Consider the following 15,082-nt stretch of genomic DNA (forward strand, 5'->3'; position numbering starts at 1 on the left):
GGCGAATAATCTGTTGACGTGCTTTGAGCAAGGCATTTTAACCCTAATTTGCTCCAGTGGTCCCGTACTACTATGGCTGACCCTGTAAAACCACACGTTTCACTGCACCTATCTGGTGTACATGACAATAAAACGTCTTCATAGTACTATTCACCCTATTGGACATTGCAACTGAGATACAGTTAACCAGAATGATAAGTCACTGGGAAGCTCCTTGACTGGCTGGTGGGTACAGAAGCGTACCACCCTGCATCCCACTGCTGGCTTGCCTCTGAAGCTAAGCAGGGTTGGTCCCTGGATGGGGGACCAGATGCTGCGAGAAGGGGTGATGGAGTGCCAGTAGCAGGCACAAAAATACAGTGTATATATATATATATATATACCAAGGTGCCATCTTTCGGATAGGATGTTAAACGGGGTGTCCTAACTCTCCGTGGTCGCTAGTGGCACTTATCGTAAGAGTAGGGGTGTTAACCTCATTGTCCTGGCTAAATTCTCAATCTGGCCCTCATTCCATCATCCCCAGCGTCCAATTGGCTCATTCATCCCCCCTCTCCCCCCTGTAACTATTCTCCAGGTTGTTGCTATAAATGAGAATGTGTTCTCGGTCAACTTACCTGTTAAAATAAGGATAAAAATAAGAAGCTGTCACGTCCTGCAGACTTCCAGGGACTGACTTCCCATCCCAGAGATAAACACCCTAATGTAAAGCTCTCCAGATCCTCTCGCTGAGTTCAGGTTGATTACACTGGAGAAGAACCTTTAATGGTAGGAAACGCTCGGTATAAAATCAACTGAGATTACAGAGGGGGTTTCCTACCTGGCATTCAACCCTGGCTGCCACTCGTTTGATCATTGCCATTAGCTACCAAACTATAATTGGAATCCTGTACAAACTTAAGATCACAAGACGATAGTAAGTAGAGGTACATACCCTATTTAGGGGTTCACAGCAAAGATGTGACCCCCATTTTCTCCAAAACACAATACAATAGAGACTTGTTCACATGATTAATAAGCATGTATTTAATGTAGCAAAAAAATGAGCACTTATTGCCTTTTTGCTTGGTAGGGCAGTATTAATAATTCGCTTTTTTGTTGTTGTAACGATTACGCTTAAAATAATCCTAAAAAATCTTCTTCACATTGACTAAAAGTCAGATTCACTCCAAATGTGGCCTTTGGACTCATCACAATAATAACGTTGATGGAAAAAAACATAAGGTTGATGGATTTAAAGATGGCCAAACTATACCAGTAGATGCATATTAGCACATACGCTAAAATATGCTAAAACAATACTTCTAAAATGTACCATAGGACCAAATGAAACCGCATTTGGAATGTAGGCCCACTCATTCTTTGCACATGTAACACTAATGCTCACAATCATTTTCTCCTTATGAACCATACGGCAGATTCACTCCAGACTTTTGTATTTAGACTCAAGATATCACATAGAGGAAGATTGTTCCTACATGACAGAGTACTTGCGTTGCTCTCCAAATGATCTTGTATTCATTCTGTCATCCCGAACACCGTTTATTGCCGCTCGCAGCTTTATTTTGTTTTCTTCCTTGACGCTTCATGTTTTTAACTCCGTCTCTCGACGTCACAACACTCTGAATCCTCAATTCCTCTTTGCGTTACACAAAGTGGCATGAGATATTCCTTTAGCACTTAAGCTGCAGACGAATGTCCCATTTCAGACAAGCTTCTGATGACCCTCAGTCCTGAGGAGTTCCCACTAGTACCTTAACCCAGCCGAGGACACGTTGTGTGGACGAGGATAGGGGTGGGGAGGGTGCTGCTGGGGTCTCATGTCCTGAGATTTGTTTGTGGTGGGGTTTGACTGAATAGCCTCCCTCCATGATGATCCCTCCACTTCCTAAAGCACTCAACCAAGACCATTCACCTTTCACCCTGCATCCTCCCCCAAAGATTCACTATTTACATATATGAAGTCCCCCTGCTCCTCCCTCCAACCCCATCCATATCCTGAATCATCCTGTGATCAGAAAGGGAGTGACTGGCAAGACACCAGGGAAAGCAAGATAAATAAAATGTTTTTTGTTGTTTTTTTTATGAATCAGGAAGAGGAGCAAACACAAGATGAAAACATTCAACTTTCATAACAAGAAGACTTTCCACATGCCCTCAATTTTGTTGGGGGGTATAAGACGTCTCTAAAGCGTCTCTAAAGTTAACAACCCCTACTTTGTTGAGATCATAATTTTACACAAGTTTAGGACGTGTTCACATTTCCAATCCCCCAACACCCATTCCAAATACAAAGAGAGTCTCTCTCTCTCTCTCTCTCTCTCTCTCTCTCTCTCTCTCTCTCTCTCTCTCTCTCTCTCTCTCTCTCTCTCTCTCTCTCTCTCTCTCTCTCTCTCTCTCTCTCTCTCACCTAATGTGTACAGTATCTGTCCAAAAATATCTAAACACTTCTCTCTACCATTATACATTATGTTTAAGTTCACAACACCCCCTTTCCCGTATTAGAAAAAAACTCCATGAAATATGAGGATCTTGGTGGAGAAAAGTGTAACTACTAACAGAGATGTAGAGAGGGAAACCAGAACCATGTGAGCTGGGGTCAAATGTCCCCTAAATAAAACCAATAGGGAAGAGCCATGCTCTCCAAACTCTGTTTATGTGACTGCTACTCCTTTATAAACTTCGGAGGATTTGAATTTACCTTGATAATGTCACCTTGTTCGAGGATTTGAATTTACCTTGATAATGTCACCTTGTTCGAGGATTTGAATTTACCTTGATAATGTCACCTTGTTCGAGGATTTGTTAAGCCATTATTTGTTAAATCCTTTTTAAATTGTACATGTTAAGAATCCCTTTTCCGGTTGAAATAAATCATAAATCAAATCGTATTAGTCACATGCGCAGAATGCAACCGGTGTAGACCTTACAGTGAAATGCTTACTTACGAGCCCCTAACCAACAATGCAGTTTTAAAAAACACGGATGAGAATAAGAATTAAAAGCAACAAGTAATTAAAGAGCAGCAGTAAAATAACAATAGCGAGACTATATACAGGGGGGTACCGGTACAGAGTCAATGTGCGGGGGGGGGGGGGGCACCGGTTAGTTGAGGTAGTATGTACATGTAGGTAGAGTTATTACAGGGACTATGCATAGATGATAACAACAGAGAGGAGCAGCGCTGTAAAAGAGGGGAGGGGGGATGGGGGGGGTGCAAAGAGTCTGGGTAGCCATTTGATAAGATGTTTTCTGATTCCATAGTTTACTCTGATCAAATACAACTGAAACAATTCAGATGCTCAAAATGACATTTCAACTGAGAAATCAGTTGATTCACTAGGGCTTCGTTAACAGGGAAGTCCGCCAACCCCTGCTAATTGGGGGGAGCATGCCAGACGACAGCACCAATCATACACACTCACAGCCGCCCTAAGCTCATATACAAGAGTAATTCATATTGTATATCCTGACACACGAATCTCCACCCACTTACTATTGAACAGTGCTTCCTGACACACAAATCTCCACCCACTTACTATTGAACAGTGCTGTGCTTCATTCTCAAACAGCAACCAATGCTCTTGATTCGATGGCGTTCGCAGAGCAGAACGTTCGAAATGAAACACAAGCAGGGCCACGGCAAAAGGCCGTATGTCTGCCAAACGTATTAGCTGCTCCACTTGGGCTGCATTGTGACTGAACTTGTCTACACTCTACACACCATGGATTGTGTGTAGTGAGAGGGTCACCGTGTGAGACAAACACATTCCACAATCTCATAGCCATATTGGAAACAAATTCGGTCATGTGCCACCCTGGGCATGAGGAGAAAGGAAGAGGGCAGAGGGATTTGGAGGGCTGTAAATCCTATTGTGTCTGTGTGGGAAATCTGGGTAAATACTTTTCTAATCCTTTTTGATCGCACTCTAAAGCCAACACTTCCTCACCTGCCCGGGTGTGTCATGGGAAAGAAGAGACTAAAACAATAGGGGTTTTCCCCCATTTTCAAACGTTCCACAAGCTGTCGGTCTGCCTGTCTGCGTATGTCTGTCTGTCTGTGTCTGTCACTTTCTCTCTCTCTCCCTTTCTCAGTCTCTTTCGTTCTGTCTTTATTTCCCACTGATTGTCTGTCGTGTCTTTTTACTCCCCCCATTCCTCCCGAGCCTCCTTTTTTTCTTTGTTGCTCTGTTTGTCTGTAGATGTCCCTTTCTCAGCCATTTACAGTAAGTCGCTGCATTTTCTCTCCTCCCTTTTTGTGAATGGGATACAGACAGTGTGCAATTACCTGGTCTTGGGTTTCGGTGTGGCCTGTTCCGTCAGCTCCACACCCACTGCAGACACACACGCACGCACGCGCACCCCCACACACACACACACACACACACACACACACACACACACACACACACACACACACACACACACACACACACACACACACACACACACACACACACACACACACACACACACACACACACACACACACGCACACGCACACGCACACACGCACACACACACACACACACACACACACACACACACACACACACACACACACACACACACACACACACACACACACACACACACACACACACACACACACACACACACACACACACACAGTCGTCTCCAGCTGAAAGTGCACAGCTGCTGCTGTTTACCCTCTCAGGCCCAGAAAAACATCCTGTGCTGTACAGTCAGTCAGTGAGAACCTCCCCTCACATAATAAACACAGCCTCAGCAGTTTGAAGCTCCACTTTGGGTGGTTTGTGTGGCCTTCAAGGCAAAGGTCCCCACCAAGGGAAGAGCCAGAAAGTAGATGTCTTCTGTAGAGTTTGGATTGAAAAATGGGGGAAGAATATAGGCTGTGTGGAAGATCTAGTAAACATACTCAGAATGTTCATGCAGATGAAGAACGAAACCAAGACAGGAAATGTTAGGAATTGAAAACCAGTCAAGGTGTGGAGAAATGCAAGAAGCAAAATACAAGACGAACAACTTCTACATTTAAAGGTTTAATAGACAGAAATAGACAGACGTATACATATGGGAAGACAGACACGTTCCTCTAAGAGTTTCCACGTTCCTCATCCTCCGGCGGGGAGGCCAGACGTTATACTCCTCTTTACCTGTTCGTTGTCTCATCCTTCCCTGCCCTGGGCCAAAACATTACCTTAAGGCTGAGACCTAGGGGTTGAAACATTTGAAACATCTTCATTGTGTAAGGACACCCATGGCCAATTTTATGGCTCAAGGGCTAGATATCACTTACTAAGACCTGCTTTAAGGTGACCTCTGGCCTTAGAGAGGGTACCTGGAGTCCAAATTCCAATAGGGAATAATCATCAGAATATTGTTCTTAACAAGTAACATGACCTTGTGAGGTCAAACGTAAAATGTTTCTCTGGCCGTCTCCTTTTGGAAAATAAAGTTATTAACTGAAATACCCAAAATTATATAACATTGTTTGCCAAGGAAATGAACAATGTATTATGTTTCACTCAAACATCATACTGACCAAAGTGTTGCATTGCCTTTTGCAACAAGCTCACAATCTCACTGCAGAACTAGACGTTTATCTACGTTTTTCCAAACGTCAAATTTCAAAGTTGCTCCAAATGTCAAAATTTCAACGTGTTTTTGACACCCTGGGTTGCTCCTCTTGCTCAGCATAGTTCAGTTGCGGCAAACGTCGGATTTAGAAGGTTAAGGGTTCAAACTAGGATTGATCACTCAACCTTCTGTTCCAGAGTCACATCAAATGTAGGCACTCATGGTTAAGGTAAAGGTAAAGGTAAAGGTTTGGGGTAATAATAAAAAAATACATAAATGAGTGTCCACCACTGGGATTGAACACGCAACCTTCTGATCCACCACCCCAGTCCACAACGCCCTTGCAAAATCCAAGCCTACTTGATGGTAATAATATTCACTGTTGCCCCTAGTGGCCTGTTTTGAAGGCATTTCCCGACGACATCGGGACATGGATATACGTCCAATTTCAAAGTCACTTTTGAGCAATCTGCCTGGCCTTTTGTTCATTGAAAGACAGTTTCGTGGCCGGTGCCGTTGTTTAGGTTTGGGTATATTTTGTGTTGGGTGCATAGGAAGTTATGGCCTGTGTTGTGTCTGGAAGAGTGGAGAAAAAGTTGGCGAGGACACCAATGGCTTCCAAAGGAACTGCAGGAATGTGTGTATGCACATGTATGTTTATTCGTGTTTAGATGGGTCTGTCTGCATCCCTTGTTTTCAACTGTCGCCGAAGCGGTCTGGCACATGTTAGGGATCCCTGTGCGGACGAAAGTGTTTGCTTTGCCTTTGAACTTGATGACATCATAGAGGGTCAAAAAGAACTATCCATGTTTGCCAACCTGCTCTTCTGTCTCTGTTCTTCTACAGCAGTGGCATTCCACAGCCCGCCAGTCACCATCAAGAAGGAACCACCGAGCCCTTGGTCCGACCCCAGCCAATCCTGTAGCCACAAGCAGATCCCCAATGGAGAGCAGTGCCTTTATGCCAGGTACACATGTCAGCAAGTACAGTACTAAGCTTATTATGGCCCGTATACAAACATTCTCATCTTATGGAGTCAGAGGATCCATAGCAGGTCACTAGTCAAACAATTCCAATCAATTCTCATACACGAGGCAGTGCATCAAAGAGAGTGATCAGACAAGATACTGAACACAACGTGAGTCACTACAAAACACCCATCCCCCATAAGCCCACTTTGGCTTACTGACCTGTTTTTACTAATGTTAGGGCCTACTACTGATGCCTTGGTAATACTCATGAACCAAATTGCGATTCATAAACCATGCTTGTGTGTGTTTTCTAGTGCCTACGAGCCGAAGACGGCTGCAGGACCCAATAAGAGCTCCTGCCCCCAAGGGACGCCCATGTCTCCCATGCAGCATCATTACTCCCCCAAGCCTGCCGGGGGCGCCGGTGGACGGCCTGACAACACGGCCTACAACATGAACTCCCCTGCCGCCTCTCAGTCACTGCCCAACCACAACAACTACCCCATGAACCCCAGGTATTAACCCCTGTACTGTATGAAATACTTAAAATTGTGCCACAGAACGATTAGCCTTTGGTTGGTGACATAATAATATTCTGTCAGTACTGATAGTTTTCATAACCTCTCTTTTCCCTTCTGTTAGTTCCAGGTATCAGGCCCCCTCAGCAGACATGTGCCCCCAGGGGTTCCCCCCTCAAGGGCAGGCCTTCCAGCGCATGCACCCTGCCCCAGCTGGAGGCGGTGGTGGGGGAGGAGGAGGTGGAGGACCAGGTGGAGGTGGTGGCTATCATCGGCAGCACTCAGACCCCTGTCTACCCTACCTGCAGCAGAGCTTCAAGCAAGAGTACCTGGACCCTCTTTACGAGAGGGCCACCCACATGGCAGGACCCGGGCATGGATCAGGGCACGGGCCTCACCCACCTCACCAACACCAACAACCCCACCCGCACGCTCACCACCATCCGCACAGGTTCCCTCCTGCCCACATGATGGTAAAGCAGGAGCCAACCGACTACACCTATGAGCCTGGTGAGTGATTAAAACACTGAGGGTCCAAGGGAAGAATGACAGAGATACAATATGAGTCTGTTTAGAATGGCAGCCCCTGTTTAATATAAAGAATCTATACTGAATGACTCGTGGTTTTAGGAGGGAAGCTAATCTCTCACGGAGGTCACAGAGCGTCTTTCCCCCCTAACAACTCATAACACACTGACCCACAGAATACTGCAAAACATACCCTAACTAATCCCATATCACTCATGTAGGCATATTCACCTTCTGTAGGACGTATTACTTACACATATTACTGACACATATTGATTTGTGGCTTTTCTCTCTCTGTCCTACAAAAAGTTCCTTTGAAAAAAAGCTTGCTTTGCGTCATCCTGGCGTGTCTGGACATTAGAACAAAATGTCCAAACGCAGACACTTCTATATCAGCTACAGACCTTGTCCTACCCCCTCCCTACCCCCTCCCTACCTCCAAACTCCTCCTTTCAACTCCCTGGCACTTTGCAAAAAAAAGGTATTGACTCTTGACTGTAATACAGTTTCTTTCCTCTACACCCCTCCCCGCTCCGTCTCTCCACACTTGTCTCACCGAAAGGGAGGCAGAGGAATTTCATTGAGAAAATGGAGGGCACTGGAAAGACTAGAGTCCCCAGTGGAGCACTCTGGGGTGTCGGGTTGCAACTGCGGCTCCCTTTTCTGCAGGCAGATGAACTCATAATGGAAAAATGAACTCGGCCGCAGTAACTTGAACACTGACTGTGGAGGGAGAGAGGAGGGGTGAGGACAGGGTGGGGTAGCCAGGGGCCTTGGCAGCCATACCAACACAGTGCAACAGAACAGCCCCGAAGCCCTGGCTGTTCCCTTTAAAGGAAAACTCTCTTTTGGTATTTGATATAGTCAAAAATGTTATGCATATCAGCAATCCAGTTTTCAAGATATATAACTTTCAAAATGCAAAATGCATCATACCGGCTGCATTTATATATTTTGAAAGTGATAGGAGGAGTTGAAGAGGCTGGTGGGCCTGCTTGAGACGTGTGCCGCAGATAAAAGCTAGCAGCTGTTTTTCCTTCTCCGAAATGCTATCACAAGGACCCCATTGTCATATTTGAGTAAAAGTAAAGATACCTTTATTAGAAAATGACTAGTAAAAGTGAAAGTCATCCAGTAAAATATGACTTGAGTAAAAGTCTAAACGTATACTTAAGTATCAAAAGTAAATGGAATTGCTCAAAAATATATACTTAAGTATCAAAAGTAAAAGTATGAATATTTTCAAATTCCTTATATTAAGCAAACCAGGAGACACAATTTAAAAAATGTATTGTTTATTTACAGATAACCAAGGGCACACTTCAACACTCAGACATCATTTACAAGCAAAGCATTTGTGTTTAGTGAATCTGCCAGATCATAGACAGTAGTCATAACCAGGGATGTTTTCTTCATAAGTGCGTGAATTGGACCATTTTCCTGTCAAAATGTAATGAGTACTTTTGGGTGTCAGGACAAATGTATGGCAAAAATATAAATAGTAAAGTAAAGTACAGATACCCCCAAAAACGACTTAAGTAGTACTTTAAAGTATTTTTACTGAAGTACTTTACACCACTGCTGAAATGTGACCAAAATTATAGATAAGCGCACCACTAGCACATAGGCAGTTATGCAGTTCAGGCTTGTGAATAAAGTTGTCTTTTCATATTCAAATGTCCATCTAGTATACTAATGTGTGCCATTGTGTTGCGTGAAAGACACAAAATGGCTACGAAAGCTGGCGACACCAGCCAGCAAACAATAGACCCGGGCGCTCTCGTCCCAAATCTTCCCATCACTCCCCAGTGGCAGGCTTCCCTGGCTGGCAGTGATATTATTTACAGTGTGATAGTCTGCTGGCCCGGAATGGAGGGTCTGATATACCCCAGTGACATCCTATCACAGCCACAGCGCTGCAACTGCACTCTCCAGGAGTGAGTCACCAGGCTAAACACCACTGAGAGGCAGACGAGGCAGGAGACTAGAGCTGCTGCACCTTTCACCCACTCTGGCCTCCTCTTGCCATTCATGCACTCACTCACACGGGCACACATACTGTACACTGTGTAGGCGATAAGAGCAGTTTGTCACCAACCCGGGCGCAGCCATTAGCAACAGGCGGAAACATCCGAGGTTTTCAATGAATACAACTTTAGGAAATGGACATTTGATTCGGAATTTGATTCGGGATTGATAGAAGTATGAAGATCCCCTCCATTTGCAGTGTGGGATGGTTGAGTCAGGTAGAGGTGTGTACAGGTGGATGGACAGAGTGCTGACAATGCAGACTCACATTCTCTACCAATGCACTGAACTATACTGCCGCTCTTCCCTAGGATCTAACTCATGGCCTAAAAATACTGTCGGAGACAAGTGATATTAGGACAAATGAAGGTTTTGTCCTCGCGATGAAAACAAAAATATGCACATTAATGCTCTTTCTCCCCATGGATATTGGCCTAGTGTATATAGACTGAGGAAGGAAATCCATCTGTACACTGAAAACTATTTTACTGGTTGTTTTTGATTCGCTGCATTGACCAATAGGTTTATGCTTGTTTTTCTGTCCTATAGATGTGCCTCGATGTCCTTCCATGTACCACCACAACGAGGGGTACCCCAACCCCCAGCACAACAATGAAGGTAAGCAAAAAAATGTGTCTGGTGTAATTCATTATTACCTGTTATATGCATGTATAAGCCCGTCGTAGATACTACATAGACATTTATGACAAGTGTTATAATGCATTATGACTGCCTAATCATGTTGTGGTTTTTTACATGCATGCCTTGTTACCAAAAGTCGGTTCATGGCACTGAAGATAGGATGGGGGATACTACATGTACTGAATCTCCCTCTCCTATTCCTAATTTAAATGAGGCCTGGCTACTGGCTGTAGCTTTGCGGTCATTGGCTAACCAGCCCAGAGTGTCCTTATTTCCATTGGCTAACCGGCGGTGTGTCTATGTTTCCATTGGCATAGGCTCTGGCCTCTCCCATGCCCCAAGAATCCCTGGAATAATATTACTCCTGGAAAAAGACAGAGTATTTTTCCTTGAGAAAAGAAAAACAGTCCTCATCTTCACTCTCTTTGTTTGTCACACCATTTTGGGTCATTCTAGTTCTTGTCCAGCATAATTTCCTAAATAAGTGAGAATTCAGGAATTGCTCTTGAACAGCCAATCACAAAACAGATTGTATTATTAAACAGGCATTCTGCAGTTGCTTCATCCATTTTAGCTTTTTAAATGAATGATATATACCCAATGATTCTTGGATAATATAACTTATAGGTGCCTCCTTAAAAAAAATCATTTAAACTTTATTTAACCTTCGATTAAGAACACATTCTTATTTACAATGACGGCCTACAATGACGGCCTACAATGACGGCCTACTCATGAGCTTCGTTTAACTGTCGTACCCCATCTGAACCCAAAATATACATTTGTTTTACATGTAAACAAACACTGTACAGTCTCAAAACAAAACTATAATGTCGATATCATGGATGGTCAGTCCTTGTATCCATAGCTCTGTCTATGCGTTTGAGAGTGGTTAAATATCTCCAGACCCGTCCCTCAGCCTTTTACCAAATCCGTGTTGAGGTGCCCCTTTAGGAATCACAAGAGTATTAGACACTTCAAATCATTAGTATTATTAAAACAAAAGTACGAGGGAAGATGACGTCCTTTCGAGATGTTTAGTGTGAGGAATCCTCCCCTTCTCACTAAGTGCTCTACACATTCTTGTTGAAGTGTAAGAGATACATGAACCCAATACAGTCATTCATTTTGTGAAAATGTGATCCGAGATCTGGCATGGTGAACAAGCTATAGCAACACAAGGCCACTTTAAACACAGTCTTTTCTTACAGGCTATCTCTTTGAAAACGACTCCCGTGTCGTTCCTGAGAAATTAGAAGGTGAGTCTTACCAACTCCTTGCACACTCCAATCCACTCCAATAGGTGTCACTGAGATCAGATTATGGTTATTGGTGATGGCACTGAGGGTGTCCACTGTCAGTTCTCCATGGGAGAGACATAGAATCCACTCAATCACACCACGCGGCTCTCCATTTGGGATCGAGTACCTATCGCTCACAATAATCTTCCCAAGTACGTGTATCGGTATCAGCACTATATCACTGCCAATAGTATCAGATAAAGTATAACTGAACAATAAGCTTTAGAGTTTTTTTTGTTTTTTTTTGCGTAACAGGCTCCTGGTTGGAGCTGAGTTAGTGGGTTTTGTTTCCCGTGCTTGAGGTAAGGACCGGGCTCCTGTGTCATGGGAGCAAGCTGATAGTCAGTTTCCCATGGTGCACTGGGGTGACTGGTGTGAGGAGAGAGCCTGAGGGCTCCTGTACAGGTTGAACTGGCGAAACACACCGGCTTAGAGTGACAGCTACTTACAGTGACAGTCCCCAATGTTCCCACACTCACAGAACTATATATTGGCACCATTCCCTGCTTCTCAAGATAATTAACCAATCAACTGTCACTCACAATGTTGCAGTTACTGCAGTATCTTAAGCCTGTCAAGACAGCCATTGATTGGACTCAACCAGAATTACTGTCTCATCCATTATATCCTATTAGTAATGTTGAAAAATCTTTGCCCCCATTGTCATCCCTGTCATTAGCTGTCCTATGTCAATGGTAGGGCTGTGACGGTCATGGAACTTTGGTTGCAGGTTAATGGTCAGTCAAATGACCACGCGCGGTCACTGTTATAATCATTTGAATAGCAAATGATTCATTTATTTATTATTAAGAAGCACATTTTCTCCTCCACTCCTGACTACATGTGCTGCAGCTGCACGGAGGGGGGGGGGGGGGGGGGGCGTTGCCTAGGCAATCAAAGACTTGTTTGCTACAACACCTTGCTTATTTCAGCAAGGAGCAACAAGGTTTCATCGCGTTGTAAAAAAAAAAAAAATACATGTTACCCAGAAACAGACTCAGACTCAACCGCACAATTGTTTTTGTTTTGTTACGGCAGTTATAATTGTCTGTTACACGATTATACACTAATTGTACCATCCCTAGTCAATGGTAGCTGCATACTTCCTCAAACAGCCTGAGCCTCCAGCCTAGTCCAACCTGCAGCATCCCTGTTCCTCTCCAGGTGAGGTGAAGCAGGAGGGTGGTACCGTGTTCCGCGAGGGGGCCCCCTACCAGCGTCGGGGATCCCTGCAGCTCTGGCAGTTCCTGGTGGCCCTGCTGGACGACCCTGGCAACGCACACTTCATCGCCTGGACCGGCCGCGGCATGGAGTTCAAACTAATCGAACCTGAGGAGGTATGGCCCAACCTACAGTAACTAGATCTAAAGTTACGTCATATTATAAGTCCATTTGGGATCTTTTCTCTTTGTTGAAAAAAGCAAGAAGTAGAGCTCAAACTCATCTAGTCAGAAGGGGTAAGGCCCAACCTTACCCCTAATCCTAACCCGAACACAACCGGGGTCTAGACTAGCTAAATCTACAGCATTTCTGTTACGTTTCCGTGAAGTCCATTTGGGATCTGACCGTTGTTTAGAAACATTAGAAGTTGCTTTGGGTCAGTCAGATGTAGGAGGTCTTTAATGCGGATTGTGTATTGTCGAGAATAACGTTTCAATGTTTAAGATTGTTCCTCCCTCCTCCTCCCTACCCCTCCCTACTTCTATACAATCCCTCTTGGGCCATGCACTGATCTACACTGCCAGGCGCCCATTAGCCACCATGCATTATTTACCAATCGTAACAGTAGATACACACACAAGATGGAGGAAGAGCTTCATCACCTAATATTCACTCCTTACATCACATTACCCATAAGTCAATGAAATGTATGAGAGGAGCTTTTGATGTTGACTTAGAAATTCATTTACCTGTTTGAATAAACTTCTAAGACGTTTATTTATAAGACATTCTGATACAATGACACTTCCATTATCTGGTAGCTGTACGTAAATAATTAATACTGCAAGGTTTTTACAAGAGCAATTAAGGTTGAGTGTGCACTCAGGATCAAAGAGAGGAGTCTGCTCTGGGACACTAGCATTCCCTTAAACCTCCCTTGGACCGCCGAGTCAGGAGTCTAATATGCCTCTTCTACACTGAACTCTTCCTAGTGACCAGAATGTTTGTCAACAACACAAAGCTCATACACAGTGGTTTCACTTCACACTCGCTTGGAGATGTGAGACTTTTCATAGGTATTGGAATTAACAGGCTGTTCAACGGAAGGTTGAGACAAATTTCACGACGCCGCCTCAATGAGAACCAGGCCCCAGACTCTTATTTCACTGCGTACATTGTGGGACTCTGTTTGCATTCAAGTGGTGATGGGTTACATAAAAAGGAAGTGAATCCACATGTGGGGACTCGCCCTGCTTTTGACATGATGAGTCAGTTAGCTCAGAGAGGAAGAGCATTTCAACCGGTCACTGAGGACCCCTAGTGGTGGCAGTAAAACATTGCAGGCTGACGCAAGAAAAATTGTGTTGTTCCTCCTAGGGCAAAGTATTTGGAATTCATTCATTTTGGTTCCTGAGTGAAAGTCCTTACTCCATCTAAACTCAATCTATATAATAAACTATAATAGGAGTGTCCTTTGACAGATTATAAAAACATTGTCTCCTTTAATGTGTGTTCATTCACCTGTAAAGAGCAGAGGGTCTATCCATTGGAGCTGAACAGACCCAGATGCAAAACCACCTCTCTCTCTTCTCCCTATGTTCCCTCCCTCCTCTCTCTCTTCTCCCTATGTTCCCTCCCTCCTCTCTCTCTTCTCCCTATGTTCCCTCTCCCCTCCTCTTCTCCTATGTTCCCTCCCTCTTCTCCCTATGTTTCCCTCCTCTCTCTTCTCCCTATGTTCCCTCCCTCCTCTCTCTCTTCTCCCTATGTTCCCTCCCCTCCTCTCTCTTCTCCCTATGTTCCCTCCCTCCCTCTCTCTCTTCTCCCTATGTTCCCTCCCTCCTCTCTCTCTTCTCCCTATGTTCCCCTCCCTCCTCTCTCTCTTCTCCCTATGTTCCCTCCCTCCTCTCTCTCTTCTCCCTATGTTCCCTCCCTCCTCTCTCTCTCCCTATGTTCCCTCCCTCCTCTCTCTCTTCTCCCTATGTTCCCTCCCTCCCTCCTCTCTCTCTTCTCCCTATGTTCCCTCCCTCCTCTCTCTTCTTCCCTATGTTCCCTCCCTCCTCTCTCTCTTCTCCCTATGTTCCCCCTCCCTCTCTCTCTCTTCTCCCTATGTTCCCTCCTCCTCTCTCTCTTCTCCCTATGTTCCCTCCCTATGTTCCCTCCCTCTCTCTTCTCCCTATGTTCCCTCCCTCCTCTCTCTCTTCTCCCTATGTTCCCTCCCTCCTCTCTCTCTTCTCCCTATGTTCCCTCCCTCCTCTCTCTCTCTTCTCCCTATGTTCCCTCCCTCCTCTCTCTCTTCTCCCTATGTTCCCTCCCTCCTCTCTCTTCTCCCTATGTTCCCTCCCTCCTCTCTCTCTTCTCCCTATGTTCCCTC

The 15,082-nt window shown here is 44.7% G+C and overlaps 1 protein-coding gene across 1 annotated transcript in view; it reads left to right on the forward strand.

Annotated features, from left to right (window-relative positions):
* The window catches only part of LOC124048243 (ETS translocation variant 4-like), a 32,754-nt gene that overhangs the window by 14,335 nt on the left and 3,337 nt on the right, over positions 1 to 15,082 (forward strand). Inside the window, exons 6-11 of the mRNA XM_046368841.1 lie at positions 6,409 to 6,529; positions 6,848 to 7,048; positions 7,176 to 7,561; positions 10,157 to 10,225; positions 11,461 to 11,508; positions 12,715 to 12,887. Of these exons, the coding sequence (XP_046224797.1) occupies positions 6,409 to 6,529; positions 6,848 to 7,048; positions 7,176 to 7,561; positions 10,157 to 10,225; positions 11,461 to 11,508; positions 12,715 to 12,887 (998 nt within the window). The remainder of the gene's footprint in view (positions 1 to 6,408; positions 6,530 to 6,847; positions 7,049 to 7,175; positions 7,562 to 10,156; positions 10,226 to 11,460; positions 11,509 to 12,714; positions 12,888 to 15,082) is intronic.

The sequence above is a fragment of the Oncorhynchus gorbuscha genome, linkage group LG11 (genome assembly GCF_021184085.1).
Source record: "Oncorhynchus gorbuscha isolate QuinsamMale2020 ecotype Even-year linkage group LG11, OgorEven_v1.0, whole genome shotgun sequence".
In the NCBI taxonomy this organism is placed as follows: Eukaryota; Metazoa; Chordata; class Actinopteri; order Salmoniformes; family Salmonidae; genus Oncorhynchus; species Oncorhynchus gorbuscha.